Here is a 15,558-nt window from a genome sequence, read left to right on the forward strand (position 1 = left end):
TGGAAAGAGACGCCTGGAAATCCTGGACTCCTGCTCGTGGGGGAAGGCTGCGAGGCTGGAATACCGGCAAGGGAGAATGCTGTGCCGGGAATTTTATCCAGTAACAGCAAGGGAGGATGCTGCTGCCGGGAATTTTATCCAGCACCAGCAAAGGGAGGAGGATGCTGCCACCATTTTAGCGGCGGTGCTCCCGCCTGCCGCGGCCGGAACCGGAGCTGGGGGAGCCGGCGCGGAGCGGGGAGGGGGGGACCGGGCCCCTCCGGCCCCATCCCGGCTGCTGCCCCCCGCTCGCCCCCCCGCCGGGGAGGGCTTCCTGTCCCCCGCCCGCCCTGCGGGGTCGGCCGAGCCGCGGGGAGGGGACGGGAGGAGGGACCGGGGGCTGCGGGCGCTTCCTGCCGCCGCCCCCGCCGGGGCAGAGCGGAGCGGGGCGGGAGCTCGGCTCGGCCCGGCCCAGCCGAGCGGCGCTCCCGGGCCGAGCCAAACTTCCCGGGGGACTCAGACATACGCGCACACACATATATAGATATTTAATTTTTTGTAATTTTTTTTCTTACATTTTAATTTTCTCGGCACTTTCGGCGGGGCCCCCGGGGCGGAGCCGCCCTCGCCGCCGGGAGGGGCCGGTGCCCGCAGCGCCGGGGATGGGCTCCGCCGGGACGCTCTCCGCCTAGACCGGCCCGGCTCGGCTCGGCTCGGCTCGGCCCGGCCCGGCCCGGCGCGCAGCATGGCCGCGGAGCTCAGCGCCGAGGAGGAGCAGGTAGGTCCCGCCGGGCTCCCCTTCCCCGGTTCGGGCTGGGCAGGACCCCGAGGGTTCCTTCCCCCTACCGCTCCTTTCCCATCGTTTTTTAGCTACCCCCCCAGTTGCAAGGCTGTCTCTTCCCAGCGAGGCCGTTCTCCCGATGGGAAGCCCCCCCCCACCCCAACCACCCACGCAGCCCCCCATCCTTGCAGCCGCCAAACCCGCAGCCTCCCAACCCACGCAGCACCCACCCTACAACCCCCATCCACGCAACCCGCCCCAGCCTTCCCGCTCCCCAGGAGCCCTCGCAAGGCCCGTGCCGCGGGTGCTGGGGCGTGGGTCCCCCGTCCCCAGAGCAGCGTGTCCCTGCTGGCAGGGCTCCCTGCCGTGGGCAGGCTGGCGTGGGGATGATGCGTGGGGATGCGTGTGCACGCGCTTCCCACGCCCCAGGCCTCCCGTGACGTCCCGGCTTCCTCCGCCGGCCTTGCGTCACCGCGGGAGGATGTTGCTGGGCTCGGGGAACGGGGCCCAGGAGCCGGCCGGGGCGCCTCGGGTGGCCGGAGCAATCCCTGCCTGTCCCCTCCTTTGTCCTCTTCCCCAGGTTTGCCCACTCGCGGCCGCTGGGCTTCCCTCTGGATGGGGATGTGGAGCCTGGGAGCGGGACTGGGCAAGCTGCCGGGCTCCCTCTGCCCCCTCGGGCTGTCACATTGGCCACCTTGGTGGCGCTGAGGACGGCAGTGCGAAGGCAAAAGGTCCTGTTTTCGTTCCAAAATGGTCGGTTTTCCCGTTGGTTGGCTGGTTGGTTTTCTCCTTTAAAAATGCTTCGTTTCTACAGGAAGGTTTGGGAGGGTTGGGACGGAGATGCCGTGTTCTCAAAACCTCCATAGAAGAGTCCCTCCTGCAGCCTGCGCTGCTGCTCAGCAAATGCAGAGCTACCGGGCTTTTTTCCTCCTGGGAGCAGTACTGCTCTCTCCAGGGTGATAAAATCTCAAGGAATGGGGAGTGTTCTTGCCCTCTGTCCCCACAGGTGCCTGAGATTTGCATTTTTCCTGTGTCATGGAGGAGGCAAAGCTTCCAGAAGGAGGGTTTTTGGAGAGCCTGCAGTGACAGGGAAGGCTGGTTTGCAGTGGAAGCAGCGTCCCAGGAGGGAGATCTGAGATGTTTGGTTTGTGTGGGAATATTGGACAGAGAAGGTGAAGAGATGTTTGCAGTAATGGCTCCAGGTTTGGGTCATCAGCCTGGTGTGGAGAAGGCTGCTTTTGGTGCTGCTCTTGGTGGTTTGGAAGCCAAAATAATGGTAGTTTCCTTCTTTTTGTGGGTAAGTGGTGGTTTGGGCTGGAACATGCCCTTCCTGCCACCCCTTCATGCTTGTCGGGACCATCAAGATTTCCTCCACTCTCCCCTGTTACCGACAGCAAGCCAGGAGAAAATTCACCCTTCTCCTCTTAGGCCAGCCTTGGGACATCTCTTCTGCTGGCTCTCTGCAGTTCCCTCCCTCGCCTATCCCCAAGGAGCCAAACCAATTTTCCTTGAGGGTTTTCAGCCCAGCTGCAATTTTCTCAGATTTATCCCCCACTTCCCCACACTGAAGAAGGAGGGTAGGTTTGCTGCCTGGGGGAGGAGGGCTGGAAGAACCCCCGGATTCCGACAGCGGTGGATTTGTCACCACCCTGCTCCAGCAGAGCGGGGACGTGGATGACGCCAGCACTCCAAAGACCAGCATTGTTCCAAATGCCTGGCCACGGACAATTTCGCTCACAGTGCTGCCGAAACAGGGCTTCTTGCTGCAGCTCTGGGTCACGGGCTTTGTTTTCGGCACGTGGAGCAATCCCTGCTCCGCTGGGATTGACACCTGTATAAATCCATGTGGAATTGGGGCTAGGAATAATGATGATGAGACCCGGTGGAGTGCACGAAGTGGGCAGAGCTATGGCTGGCATTGATGCTCAGCCCCGCAACACCTGGCTCCCTGCTGTTGAATGGTGGCACTGGTAAGTTCGGAATTTGGTTTTATTCCCAGGGAAAGCTGGAATTCATGGCTGAACTGCCTGCAAAGCCAGCGCTTGTTCTTGTGAGCCTTCCCCTTGCAAAAAGCCAGTCATCCCTCGTGACGGATGCTGGAAATAGGATTGCGTGAAGTGTGACGGGTTAGATGTTGAGGAAGGAGACCTGAGCCACAGGTTTCATCCTCTCCTCATTGCCATCGTGCCCTTTAGGCTCCTCTTCCCATCATCTGGGAACGCCCTTCCCATCTTAGGGTATCGTTGCCATCTCAGGCTGTGGTGTCGGCTCTGGTCACTGTCTGAGGGCAGTGGGAGTTGTGCCTGGTGTTCACTCCCGTATGTGGACCATCCTGCACGTGCTGGGGAAGGATTATCTTCACTGTTATTTTGGGTTTGCATCTGCAGCCCTGGATTTTGGGCACCTCGGGGTATGCCCTGGCATAGTGGAGGTGTGCCCAGGATATACTGGATAGGATATGTTTATGGATAGGATATATTCCTATATGTGTGGATGTGTGCTGTGTTAAGGCTGAAGATGGTTCCTGTATTGCTCCATTTATTTTCCTGTGGTGCTTGTCTGGCTGCTTTCTGCGACTCTGGGACCAAGTTAGAGAGCTCCTGGCTGCAGTGCACTGGGAGACAGACCCCTGGGATGAGCCGGGCTCCTTTGGCTCATCCCGTGAGAGGGGCTCGATGTCCCTGCCGAGCCTCACACCGCCGATAAACCCCGGCCCTTCGCTTCCTCCTGTCGGAAGTCATTAACACCGACAAGCTTTTCTGGCTCAGTAGCTCCCAGCAACTCTGAATAGCTCCCAGTAACTTCGTGCCGCTGCCTGACATCCTACACCGCCGCCTGCCTGTGCTCCCTGCTCCCAGAGCCAGCCTTCAGCACTCCCTGTCCCTCCTCCTCCTCGGACAGCATTGCCATCCTCCACTCTAGGGAGGATGGAAGCTGTTTCATTTTGCCGTGTGCCTGGGTGGGAGCAAGGCATTCTGGTGTCTCCCTCCATCCTGCCTGCATCCTTTGAGCAGGATGTGGTGGAAGGCTGGGCTGCGCTGCCCCGTCTCTCTTGGGGTTCCTGTGTGGGACAGGGGATCAATCCGCAGCAGAAGGCAAAGCTGTGTCCTGGGACCCTCCTGGTCTTCCATGTATGTGTGAAACTGGTGTTACTGGGCGAGCTGATCCGTGAGCTGTAGCAGGTCGAAGCATCAGGCCTCCATGTTCATTGCCTGTGTTCCCACAGCCAAGTTCGCTGCTCCATGGTGGAGCTGCAGCCCCCGGAGGCCGCTGCCAGCTGATGGGGCTGTGCTGGGGATGCTGTGTCTGAATAGTAGTTTGTTGCCTGTAAAATTCTCCTTTTGTTCCCCTTCTCCCTTGCATAGGTGTCCCCCAGCTTCCGTTTTTCCCACCCCTTGCTCCCTTCCCCATGTGGCATTTCTGCTGTCTCCATCGCCGCTGCCCTTACCCCTTTTGTAGTGGAGCTTCCTGCTTCACCCCGAGAGGCTGCCTTGTCTGTTGAGGACTGTAGCTTCAACAATGACCAGGGATGTTCCTCGGGCAGTCCTCCTCCTCCTCCTCTTCCTCTCACCCTGTCTCACCACACACCCCTGATCTCTCCCACAGGCAACCAAGCAGTTCCTGGAGGAGATCAACAAGTGGACAGGCCAGTACAATGTGTCCCCGCTCTCCTGGAATGTGGCTGTCAAGTTCCTCATGGCCCGCAAGTTCGACGTCCTGCGGGCCATTGAGCTCTTCCACTCCTACCGGGTAAGTGAGGGGGCCGGAACCCCCCAGCCAAAGGGCTTCCTGCTCTGCGGGATATCCCTGCTCCCTAGGACCACCCTCCCCCTGCTCTTTTTTCTTTTTCTCTCTCCCTTACAAGTTTTATCCAGCTGGAAAATCCTTTTTCAGCCAAGGCGGGTCGCCATGGAGATCTCGTTGATCCCAATCCTTTCCCCTCCTCTGGAGCAGCTCATGGGGTGCCCTCCTGGCTGGTGTGTGCTGCCCACAGAGCATTTCCCTATATATTAAGGATATAGATCCATGCATGCCTTTTCCAACCTGGTGTTGCAAAGCTGCTCTACCTGTTACCTGGGGGGTGTGCTGGAAAATGATCCCATGGAGGAGAGATGCCCTCAGATGGCTGGGTGCCCCATGGAGCAGAGGTGGGCCATGCCTGTGCCCCCTGTCACTCCCCTCCCTGCCCGCAGGAGACACGGCTGAAGGAGGGAATTGTGAAGCTGAAGCCGCATGAGGAGCCACTGCGCTCAGAGCTGCTCAGCGGGAAGTTCACCATTCTGGTAGGTGGAGTGTTCCCCCCCTGAGTTATCCCAGCTGGGTGGCTTATCCCAGCTCTGCTCCGCATGGGTGCTGCGGGAGCCTGACCCTGTTCCCTCGGCAGAGTGTGCGGGACCCCTCAGGAGCCTCCATCGCCCTGTTCACAGCCAAGCTGCACCACCCCAGCAAGAGTGTGCAGCATGTGGTGCTCCAGGCACTCTTCTACTTGCTGGACCGAGCTGTGGAGAGGTGAGCCTGCCTCTGCAGAGGTACCCTGTCTCACACTGTAGAGTTCCCAGGGAGCCCCTTCCCTCCCAGGGAGGTCACTGGTCCCCATGGCTTGAAATTCCCTGCTTTGAATCTCAACCTGTCCTCCTTATGGGGTTGTTCAGCAGGGGAACAAAATCCCCCAAGCCCTGAACCAGGCATTTTGCAGCTTTGCCCTGTCCACGCCCTGGGTTCAGTTTAGCAAAGCCCCAGATTCCTGCAGGCTTTGGCTGGGGAGGAGGCAGCCCCACCATCAGCCAGACATAACGTGAGCCCTGCCAAAAATATAAACCCGGGACATTCTCCTGCCATTTATCCTGCTGAGTTCTTTCTGGTTTTGACCTTACCCATCACGGGTGATGCTGCTGAGGCAGGCTTAAGGCTCGAGTCAGGCTTAAATGAAGGTTGTAGGAAGAGGTGGTGGAGCAGCTGGGAAGTGCAGAAGCAAGGTTTGGGTCTGTGAGTCCTTCTGGAAGCATGGGAAGGGATTTTTGGGAGTCAGTGTGGGGCAGAGCTGCTGATGCATGAGCCAAGTGGTTGCATGTTGTGGGGTTGACATTGTTCTTTTCTCCCTCTCAGCTTTGAGACGCAAAGGAATGGGCTGGTGTTCATCTATGACATGGCAGGGTCACAGTACACCAACTTCGAGCTGGACCTCAGCAAGAAGATCCTCAATCTGCTCAAGGTGGTGCCTGGGGGTTAACTGGTGTCTGGGGACAGTGTGTGGGCCACTTGCTCACCAAGAACCCAAAGTTCTGTGGTTTTGGCATCAATTTTCACCCCAGACCACATTGACCACGTCTCAGCCGAGGAGCACCAGCTCCAGCCCCGCAGGACCTCGGGAAGATGCTGGCAGCTTGCCAGGCTGGACCCGGCTGTGGCTGCGGTGTCGCGCGGGCGGGAGGGATCAGCTGTCCCCAGGCTGGATTCCTCTCACAGCTGCTGGCAGTGCTTTTGGGAAAACAGATGCAAATTATTTTTTAATCGTGCTGGCATTTGGTGCCTCCTCCCTTCTCCGGAAAAAAAAGCAGTAACAGTAAATACCGGCCTGGGTGTGTTCTTTGCATAATCCCAGTTCCCGTCTTCACCTCTCCCCCATGGAGCCAAACCCTCTGCCTACCTAATTCCAAGGAAGTAATTTGTTTCGTTATCGACTCATAAAAACAAGCACAACTGTGAGCGTGCAAGGCACGCTTCAGATGGAGCATTGCCATCATGGGGTCCCTTTGCTGCTTGTCACCTCTGCTGGGATATGTCCCCTGCCACAGCAGAGTGGATCTGACCCCCTCCTCATGCCCACAGGGTGCCTTCCCAGCTCGGCTCAAGAAGGTTTTCATTGTGGGAGCACCCATGTGGTTCCGCGTGCCCTACTCCATCATCAGCCTGCTGCTGAAGGAGAAGCTGCGGGAGCGGGTGAGTGGGGACCCTCCTGGCACGGGACTCTCCTGGCACAGGACCCTCGGTGGGCAGGGCTGAGGCTGCTTTCCCTTTGGGACAGGGTGGTGGAAGCAGTTTGTGCCGTCCAGCCCCATCTGCTGGAAGCTGCTGAGCACCAGACCTTTGGCATCCCTGTCCCCATCCCCACTGAATCCTCTCCAGCCTTCTTGGAGTCACCCCTGCCTTTCCTCTTCCCCTCACAGGTGCAGATGGTGAAGATGTCAGAGCTGAAGGAACACCTTCCCCGGGAATGCCTCCCCGAGTACCTTGGAGGGTCCCTCAAACTGGACCCCCTGAGCTGGAATTGCCGGTTCCTGCCCCAGCAGAACGGGCACCCCGACCCCCTGGACGAGCTCATCCTGGTGCCGCTGGCGGCCCCCAAAGATAATGGCTCCGTCCATGTCCCCGGGCCCAAGTCCGTCACCCTCCAGGAGCTGCTGGATCACGTCAGCCACAAGCAGAAACGTGGCATCTACGAGGAGTATGAAGACATTCGGCGCAGGAGCCCAGCCGGCACCTTCGTCTGCTCTTTGTGAGTCAGTGGGAGGGAGCCAGGTGCCCCTCTCGCCCCAAAAAGCTGGGTGCTCCCCCTCCCCACGCTTCCGCTGCTGGATAGTGGTCCATCGGCCTCTTCAGCGTGTGGTGCTTGGGGTTAGCAACAGAGAACCCCGGCCTAGGGATGGCGTGAGCCCCCTTTGTGAGTCCTGCAGCCTCTGGGGATAGAAAGGAGCTGCAGAGGACAGCAGGGACCGGGACCTGGCCGGGGCTCTGCTTCCCGAGGCTTTGGCCAGGTGATGGCAGCAGAGCCCAGGCTACGGGCCCCAGAGGCTTGCACAGAGGGAGGAGTGCTGCCTTTGCTTTGCCTGGAATACATCCCTGCTTCCCTCTGCTCCGCCTCCCAGGGCACCCTACAACCAGGACAAGAACCGGTACGGGGACGTGCCCTGCCTGGACCAAACCCGTGTCAAGCTGGCGAAGCCGTACAGCCGCCCGGAGGTGAGCCAGCCCAGGATGGAAACTCACAGTCCTGTGCAAAGCTGGCGCAGCTGTCCCAGACACGGGGTTCTGGAGGCCTTACCTCATCCGTGCTTTTCTCCCTGCAGCTGACTGACTACATCAACGCGAGCTTCATGGATGGCTACAAGCAGAGGAACGCTTACATTGGCACTCAGGGTATGGCTGAGCCAACAAGGGGTTGTTGTGCTCCTGATGCACCCATGGGTTCCACCTCTCTGCCCAGTGTCAGCCACTGGCATAGGGAGCAGGGCACTGCCCAGCAGGTCCCCCTTCTCTCAGGGTGTATTTACTCCTCCCTGGGTGTATTTATTCCCTTCCCAGTCTCCAGCTAGTGGACTGAAGTTTTTCCTGGGAGAGAGCAAGGGAATCCATCTTCATCCACGATAGCAGCCCTCTCCCTGCCCCTATCCCAGCTCTGGATTTTCCCCATCTGCCCAGGGATGAGCAGAGAGGCGGGATCAGCGCTGAGCCATAGGGACTTGGTGCTGGGGGCAGCAGGCAGTGACAACTCCGGGTGGTGTTCATGGATCCACACCGGGGTCAGCCGCTACAGGAAGGGGCTGAGGTTCCCTGTGGAGGTGATGGGGGCCTGGTGAATGCAGCTGGGAAAGGGGTTGCCCAAATCCATGAGGTTTTGGACTGATGTCTGGGTTGTCCCTACAGGGCCTCTGGAAAACACCTACGGTGACTTCTGGCGCATGGTGTGGGAGCAGAACGTCCTGGTGATCGTGATGACAACCCGGTGAGCGCTCATGGAGGGACACAGCCCTCTTTTTCTGTGCAAAATGAGCATTTTGGGCTTGGTGCAGTGATCCTGCAGCAGTGGTGCCAGCCAGAGCCCCACAGAGGGGGAACATTGGGTCAAGGACAGACTGGTCCCTGTTGGATCCCCAAAGGACCAAGGCTGGGTGGCATGGGAGATGTCCCAGGCAGGGCAAGGAGGACATTACCTGCCTGTCCTTGTCCTGCTCCCAGGCTGGAGGAAGGAGGCAGGAGGAAGTGTGGCCAGTACTGGCCCCTGGAGAAGGATTTGCAGGTGTGCTTTGGGGCCCTCACCATCACCAACCTGGGTGTAGAAAACCTCAACCATTACAAGAAAACCATCCTGGAGATCCACAGCTCAGAGGTGCGTGGCCACAGCTGCCTGGTGGGGGAATGGCATGGGGGCACCAGGGGTCAGAGGACGAAAGAGGGTCTAACCCCTCTGCTTTTCCCAGACCAGGGAGCGGCGGCTGGTGTCCCACTTCCAGTACCTGAGCTGGCCAGATTATGGCGTCCCCTCTTCCGCCGCCACTCTCATCGACTTTTTGGGGGCCGTGAAGCAGCAGCAGAGGGTGGCTGTCAGCGCCCTGGGACCTCGCTTCAAGGGTCACCCTGGGGGACCCCCGGTCGTGGTGCACTGCAGCGCTGGCATTGGCAGGACAGGTAATGGGCAGGGAGGAGGTTTGGGGGTGGTGGGGTGACAAGCCCAGCTTCTCTGGGGCATTTCCATCCCGGGGACCCACTGTGTGTTTGCAAGCTGGTTGACCTGAGACACGTGTCCTCAGGACTTCCCACAACTATCAGACCTGGGAAAAGTCCCCAGATGCCTGTGGGAGATTGGTGGGGGGCTGAGCACCACCACTCCAGCTCTCACAAGGAGCAGCGATGGTGCCATGGTGCCATTTGCTGTCTGATGCCATCCCCATCGTTGTCCGTAGGTACCTTCTGCGCGCTGGACATCTGCCTGTCGCAGCTGCAGGACGTGGGCACTCTGAACATCTACCAGACGGTGCTGCGCATGCGGACCCAGCGCGCCTTCAGCATCCAGACCCCCGAGCAGTATTATTTCTGCTACACTGCCATCCTCGAGCACGCCCAGCGTGAGGGCCTGCTGCTCACCAACCACAGCCGGGCCGCCCAGGAGAAGAGCTCGCCAGGGCACTGAGACCTGCTGCCTCCCTGCAGACCCCCCTGCCCATCCTCGGGGGCTGCCTGAGCCGCCTCGGTGCCCGCCAGGACTCAGCAGAGCCATGGGAGCGGCGGTGCCGGAGCACCTCAGCTGTCAGCACTGCTATGGAACTGTGCCTTATTCAACCCAAACGGTGGCTGCCACTCACTGGCACGGGAAGGGGCTCTCACTCCTCCCCGTCGTGTTTCGGTTGGGTTTGGTTGGTTGGGGAGGTGGTTTGTCTTCTCTTCAAGTTGTTGGGGTTTTTGGGGGGGGGGGGGGGGTTTGTTTGTTTTTTGTTTGTTTTTTGTTGTTGGGACCACCTAAGATGTACCTAGAGAGGGGCTTTGCGAAGTCCTAGGGAATATATTCCCAGTCCTGGGGCTGAGGAGGAGGCACATGCTTCGGTCTCGCCTGACGCTCCATCTGTGTGTCTGTATGTATGTGTGTATATAATATACCCCCGCTGTGACCCCCCAGCTATTATATAGATACATATATACAACCTCCCCTTTAGCAGCTCCCAAGGGTCCCTGCTGTCCTGCCACCTCACTGCTGTGATCTCTGGAGCGGTGAGTTTGGTCCTGGCTCTGTCTTGTCTTCCCCCTTCCCCTTATTTCCCCTCATGGGCAGCACTGGGACCCGGTATCCCCTCCTGTGCCCGTCCCACTGGAGGCACAAGGATACTTGATGGTGTCCTCCCTGTTTCTTTGTCTCATCTTCCCCATGGAGATAGCAGCTCTGCTCATGGGAGGATCTGGAGGATTGTGTTGTCCGGGGGGTGCTGAGCTCACAGGCATCCCCTGCCCCTTGGGTGCCGCTGTGGGAGTCACTAGGTACGAGGTGATGGGGACATGGGGACCGACCGGCTCTCCAGGTTGCCCGGCTTTCCCAAGCTGCCACTGGGAACCCGCAGGCCCAGCCCTGAGTTGAGTCATGGACTGGGAAAGCGCTGAGCAAGAATAAACTCCAAACCCTGGAGAGGCAACGAGCCTCTGCCCCGGCCCCAGCCCCCACCACTGCCTGGGCCTCCCCAACTTTATACTGTAATAAGCTCTTTGAATGTGTATATTCTTATTTTTTTATAATCTTGGGGGAGGGGGGCATGGGTTTGGGAGTTTTTGTTTTGTTTTCTTTTGGGGTTTTTTTGTGTTGGTTTTTTTTTTTTTTTGTATTTAACATTAACTTGATCCAAGCCAGAGCCAGAAGTATTTGTAAATGTTCCTATTTTGCTCTCAGAGAAACCTTTTTGTTGTCGTTACTTTTTTGGGAGTTGTTTTGGTTTTATTTGTATCGATATATAAATATACCACCAGTGACCAGTCCTCTTTGCTGTCGTGGGGGCATTGGGTAGAACAGAAGAAGGAGGGAATTTAGGGCTTTGTACAGGCTGTGATCTCTGAAAACAAGTTGGCCCCATCCCTGGCTACACATGGACTTTGAGGAGCACAGGGCTGTGTTTAGGGCTTCTTCTGGCCTGGGTGAGGCTGAGACAGATAACCAGGCTGCAAGAAGCTTTCCTGGGCAGGCAGGATAGTGTCAGGAGGGAAGGCAGCACTACAGGCTGGCGTAGCCAGGGAGGACACAAGCTACCATGCTCTGAGTTTCTGCCTCTTTTCCCAGGGCCTTGACAAGCCCCAGGACATCAGTCTCCTGTCTGGCCATGGTATCTGCCTGCTGCTGCCTTTTGCTGCATGATTTGGGGGTGCAGGCATTGCCTCTGTGCTTCTGGATCCCCTCTGAGCAGGCATGTAGGGCACAAAAATTAAGCGGAACTCCTGGGCTGTCAGGCAGCCCCAGTGCCTTCAGGTGCAAGTGATGCCAGTCCCAGAGCACCAGCCACAGCCTGAGGCTTTGGGATGAGGGAAGAAAAAAGGCAGCTTGTGCAAATGAAGCCCTAGAGCCAGCAAGAAAGCTCATGCCCCAGAGCAGGGCAGCTGGTGGGTGTGAAGAGCAGCACTTGTGTTTGCTCAGCTGGAGCCTAAAAGAGTCAGGGATGCCAGTGTCTTTCTAGGACTAGCATGGGGAGAAGCTCTCCCTTGTGCTCTGGGCGTGGACTGGCTTGGCTGTGCCAAACCGAGGTCAGACACAAGCACTGGAAGGCTGGAAAAGAACCAGAAGCAGCAGGGAATCCATCTGGAAGGGCTGCATGTCCCATTGCCCAGGAGTGCAGGAGAGGTGGGTGTTGAGAGCATCCCTGGAGCTGTGCACATCCTGCCTGCAGAGTGGTTCTGGTTCAGCTGCAGTGTCCTGTCCTTCCAGGTACCATTTTCCACCCAGCTGTCTCCTGGAGCAGCCCAGGCAGTGTGATCTGCTGCTCAGGCTGCCCTTGAGTTTCCCTCCAGGCACCCATTGCGGGGTGGCTCCTCTGAGGGAGCCCTCATCCTCTGAAGGGAGGCTCCCAGGGCCCTCCCTTCTCGCTGCCGAACTTTTTCACCCAGCTGAGCTTTCTTCTCAGCACACGTGCAGGAAGGGAGTGTTTGCAGTTTATTGTTAATCTTGTGCTGTCAGCAGCAGCTCTCTGTGGCTCACCGGGGCTTTTGGCAGAGTGTCGGGTCCAGATCTGAAAGCTGCAGGGGATGCCAAGTGTCCCATGTGGCCCCATGAATGTGCCCAGCCCACGTCTCTCTTCCACGAGCTGGGAAATCCCAACAAAGCTCTGTGTGCATGGTAAAGGTGGTTGTGCCTTCTAGCTCAATTCCACATGATGTGGGCACAGAGAACCAAAAGTTTTCCAAGAAGACTCATGTCCTGGGTGTTTGGTAGGAATAACCAGGGGACAGGGATGGAGATCACCAGCGCTGGCTCTGAATGGGAACAGCTCGGATACGCTGCTCCCTTCAAGGAGGGATGAATATCCCATCTGTGCTGGAGGCGGAGGAAAAGGTTGTAAACCTTTTCCATGGAAAAACAACCCAAACACTCACCCTCCCTTACTATTTCCAGGGCTGTGTTTCTTCTCAAAGCCAGCATTTTCAGTCCTCTTGCACAACATGAGGTTTTGTTGCATCCATTCCTTCTGTGCCAGCAGGTCCTGCTCAGCAGCAGAAATATGGATTTCTCTGGGAATAGTCACTTCACGCAGACAGCCAAAGTTACTGGAAAGAAAAACTTTTTGGAGAGCGGTGGGAAAAACGGGCTGCTGAGTACAAGCAGCCTGATGCCTGCAGCATCTCCCCTTCCTTGGAGTGGCCCAGAGATGGGGATCAGCCACCACGGGCAAAAGTAACAGCACAGGCAATTCCAAGAATGAAATCCAAAGTTCCGCTGGAATTTGGAAACGGGCATTTAAAGGCATTGCAGGGCAATCCTAAAGCGGCGCTGCCATTGCTGTGCCCACCTGTCTCATTTGGCTTTCTTGGCTGCATGCACAGTGCCTCGCTAATGACGATTACTTTAGTGCTTGTAATTTTGCGCCCTGGGAGTTTGGAAAGAGCCTAGCTCCAGAATGCTTCATTCCCAGCCCTTCTGCTTCCTCGCGTCTGGTTTCCAAGGCTCAGGCTCGATCTCCAGTGGCACTGCAGCCCGTGCAGGCTCAAATCCCCCAGTCGAGAGCCCTTCCAGGAGTTAAACCGAGCTGCAGCTTCCAGCTACAGAGACCCTCCTCTGCTGTGCCTGCTTGTCCTGGCACCACCCCACTACCTGCTCCTGTAACACTCTCCCAGTCTGAGAAAGGGAAGAATACCTGGAAAGAAAAAAAATTTAGGAGGTTTAGATCTTGTTTGAGTGAAGGTGCTTGAAACGCACATTTCAATAGAAGTCTGGAACATGTGTGTTTGCATTTCACCCTTTCCCGAGCACACTCTAGATGCCCAGATGAGCACTAACGGGCGGCCAGGCCTGGCTCTTCCAGCCTCCGTCTGGGGAACCCAGTAACTCCCTCCACAACTTTCCAAAGGGAGATAAAAACGATAATTGAAGGCATTAACCCCCATCTCCATCTCGTGTTTTAGCGGACGGGAACGCTGGCCACCGCCGCGGAGGCACCGGCTCCCTCAGCTCCCTCCCGCCCTCCGCTGTGAGGCCTTTCCCTCACACCCCCTTCCTCCCGCCCCCCACCCCCGTGGGCGGTGCGGCCGTGACGATCGGCACCGCGAAGCCAATCCGCCCCGGGGGGAGTTCCCCCTCCATTCAGGGCTGCTCGCCTGCGCGTTGAGGGTATGTAACAGCTGCTTTCCCCACACACACTTTCCCAGTTTTGCCCCCTTTCACGGGAATCGCTTCCCACGGGGCGGGCGGGAACCTGAGGGAAAAGGGGCGGGGGGGGGGGGGGTAGGAGGGGAGAGCAGCGCGCGCGCGCTCCGGATCCCGCCGGCGGGAAGCGCGCGACGGGCGGCGGGAGCGGGGGGGGGGGGGGGGGAGGCGAGTGACTGAGTGTGTGTGTGCGCGGGAGGGGGGAGGGAGGGGGCCATTGCTCGGTGGCCACGCCCCCTCGCCGGCACGCCATTGGCCGCAGCAGCGCAGGGCACCGCCCCCCGCGGCGCGTACCGCCCACGCCCCCCCCCCCTTCGGTGCGTGCGTGCGTGAGTGTGTGCGAGTGTGCGGGGAGTGTGCGTGAGCCCGTGTGTGCGTGTGCCGTGTCCCCCCCACCCGCACGTGTAACCGACCCGCCCCACGTGGGGCGCCGCCATCCCGGAAGTGAAGGAGTCGGGGACAAAAGGCAGCGCCGCGCCGCCCCCGGGCCCGGGCCCCGCCGCCAAGTCCCCCCCCCCCCCCCCCCTCCCGCCGCCGAACCGGTTGGCGCCGGGGCCCGGGGCCGGGGGGGGGGGCGGCGGGGGGAGCCGCTCGCGCGGGCCGCGGCCGCGATGTAAACATTCCACAAAAGGGCTCCCCAGAGAGGGGGGCGTGGCCTCGTCGGTGGGGGCGGGGCCAGTCCGCCGCGTGGGTGGGCCCCTCGCCGTGACGGCGGCGCGGCCCCGCTCGCTAATTGGCCGGTGCTTTGGTCTCGCAGCCAATAGGACGGCGGGGGAGGCGGGACGGGGGCGGGGCGCGCTGCTTATACGGACATTTTTCTTCGGCGGTCGCTCCCCCCCTCCTCTCCTCCCTCCCTTCCTCTCCACATCCCCTTCCTGGGGGCCGCGGCCAATAGGGGAGGGCCTGGTAGGCGGGGCCAGTGCTCCCATTGGCCGAGACGGTGACGGGCGCGCGTCTCGCCCAACGGGCGCTCGGGGCTCCCCCCCTGCGCGAGGAGGGGCGGGATTTCCCGGGGAACAGAGAAGCGGGCAGCGCTCCGCCGCGGCGGCCGACAGACGGTTACTCCATCTTACCCCCCCCGCCGAGCCCCCCGCCCCCGCCGGGGCACCGGCGCCGCCCCCGCCCGCTCCCCCCCTTCGGGAGGAGGGGCGCGGGGATCCCCCCTTCTCACTGCGCCGGGGACAGCCCGCCCCCGCCGCTCGCCCGGGAGGTGCCCGCCACCCCCGGACCCTGAGGGAGACCCGGCCGCTGCCAGGGCCCGCTTCGAGGTAAGGAAGAGCGGGGCGGCGAGGACGGGAGGCCGCCGGGCCCCGGGCCGGCCCCCTCCGGCGATCCGTAGGGGGCGGGGCCCGGCGCCGGTGCGGCGGCGGCGCGGGATTGGGGGGGGGGCCGGTCGGTGCCCGCGGCGCGGCTCCCCGGGGAGCTCCGGCCCGCGCGGGCGGCCGCGCGTCCTCCCGCCCCGCCCCGCCCCGCCGGGGTGTCCCGGCCCCGGCATGGCGGGAGCGGCGGGCGGAGCGTGCGGCGGCCGCTGGGCGCGCTGCGAGCCGGGCGCCGCCTCCTCCCCCCGCCCCTTCGCCCGCCCTCCGCCCGGTGCCGCTCCCGGGCTGCGGCGGGACCGCCCCCGGCAGCGCTCGCCCGCATTGCACGGCCCACGGTACCGGCCGCACCGCGCGCCGGAGCCGCCGCCGGGGCT

General features: G+C 60.3%; 2 protein-coding genes across 3 annotated transcripts in view; both read left to right on the forward strand.

The window, feature by feature from the left end:
* The first annotated feature begins 408 nt into the window (after positions 1-408).
* Positions 409-10,996, forward strand: PTPN9 (protein tyrosine phosphatase non-receptor type 9). Its single transcript, XM_048317937.1, has 13 exons — positions 409-757; positions 4,367-4,510; positions 4,954-5,043; positions 5,145-5,269; positions 5,867-5,972; positions 6,590-6,700; positions 6,928-7,256; positions 7,627-7,720; positions 7,828-7,897; positions 8,405-8,483; positions 8,717-8,867; positions 8,959-9,166; positions 9,442-10,996. Exons 1-13 carry the CDS (start codon positions 725-727, stop codon positions 9,666-9,668), a joined length of 1,767 nt encoding a protein of 588 aa, XP_048173894.1. The 5' UTR covers positions 409-724; the 3' UTR covers positions 9,669-10,996.
* A 2,785-nt stretch (positions 10,997-13,781) lies between these two features.
* The window catches only part of SIN3A (SIN3 transcription regulator family member A), a 32,223-nt gene continuing 30,446 nt past the window's right edge, over positions 13,782-15,558 (forward strand). The window contains exon 1 of one of the 2 annotated variants that reach the window (XM_048317831.1): positions 13,782-13,829. The gene's annotated coding sequence lies outside the window, so the exon portion shown is untranslated. Of the gene's footprint in view, positions 13,830-14,947; positions 15,134-15,558 lie in introns of those variants that run through there. The other variant, XM_048317830.1, reaches the window with a different exon arrangement.

Source organism: Corvus hawaiiensis, chromosome 13 (genome assembly GCF_020740725.1).
Source record: "Corvus hawaiiensis isolate bCorHaw1 chromosome 13, bCorHaw1.pri.cur, whole genome shotgun sequence".
Lineage (NCBI taxonomy): Eukaryota > Metazoa > Chordata > Aves > Passeriformes > Corvidae > Corvus > Corvus hawaiiensis.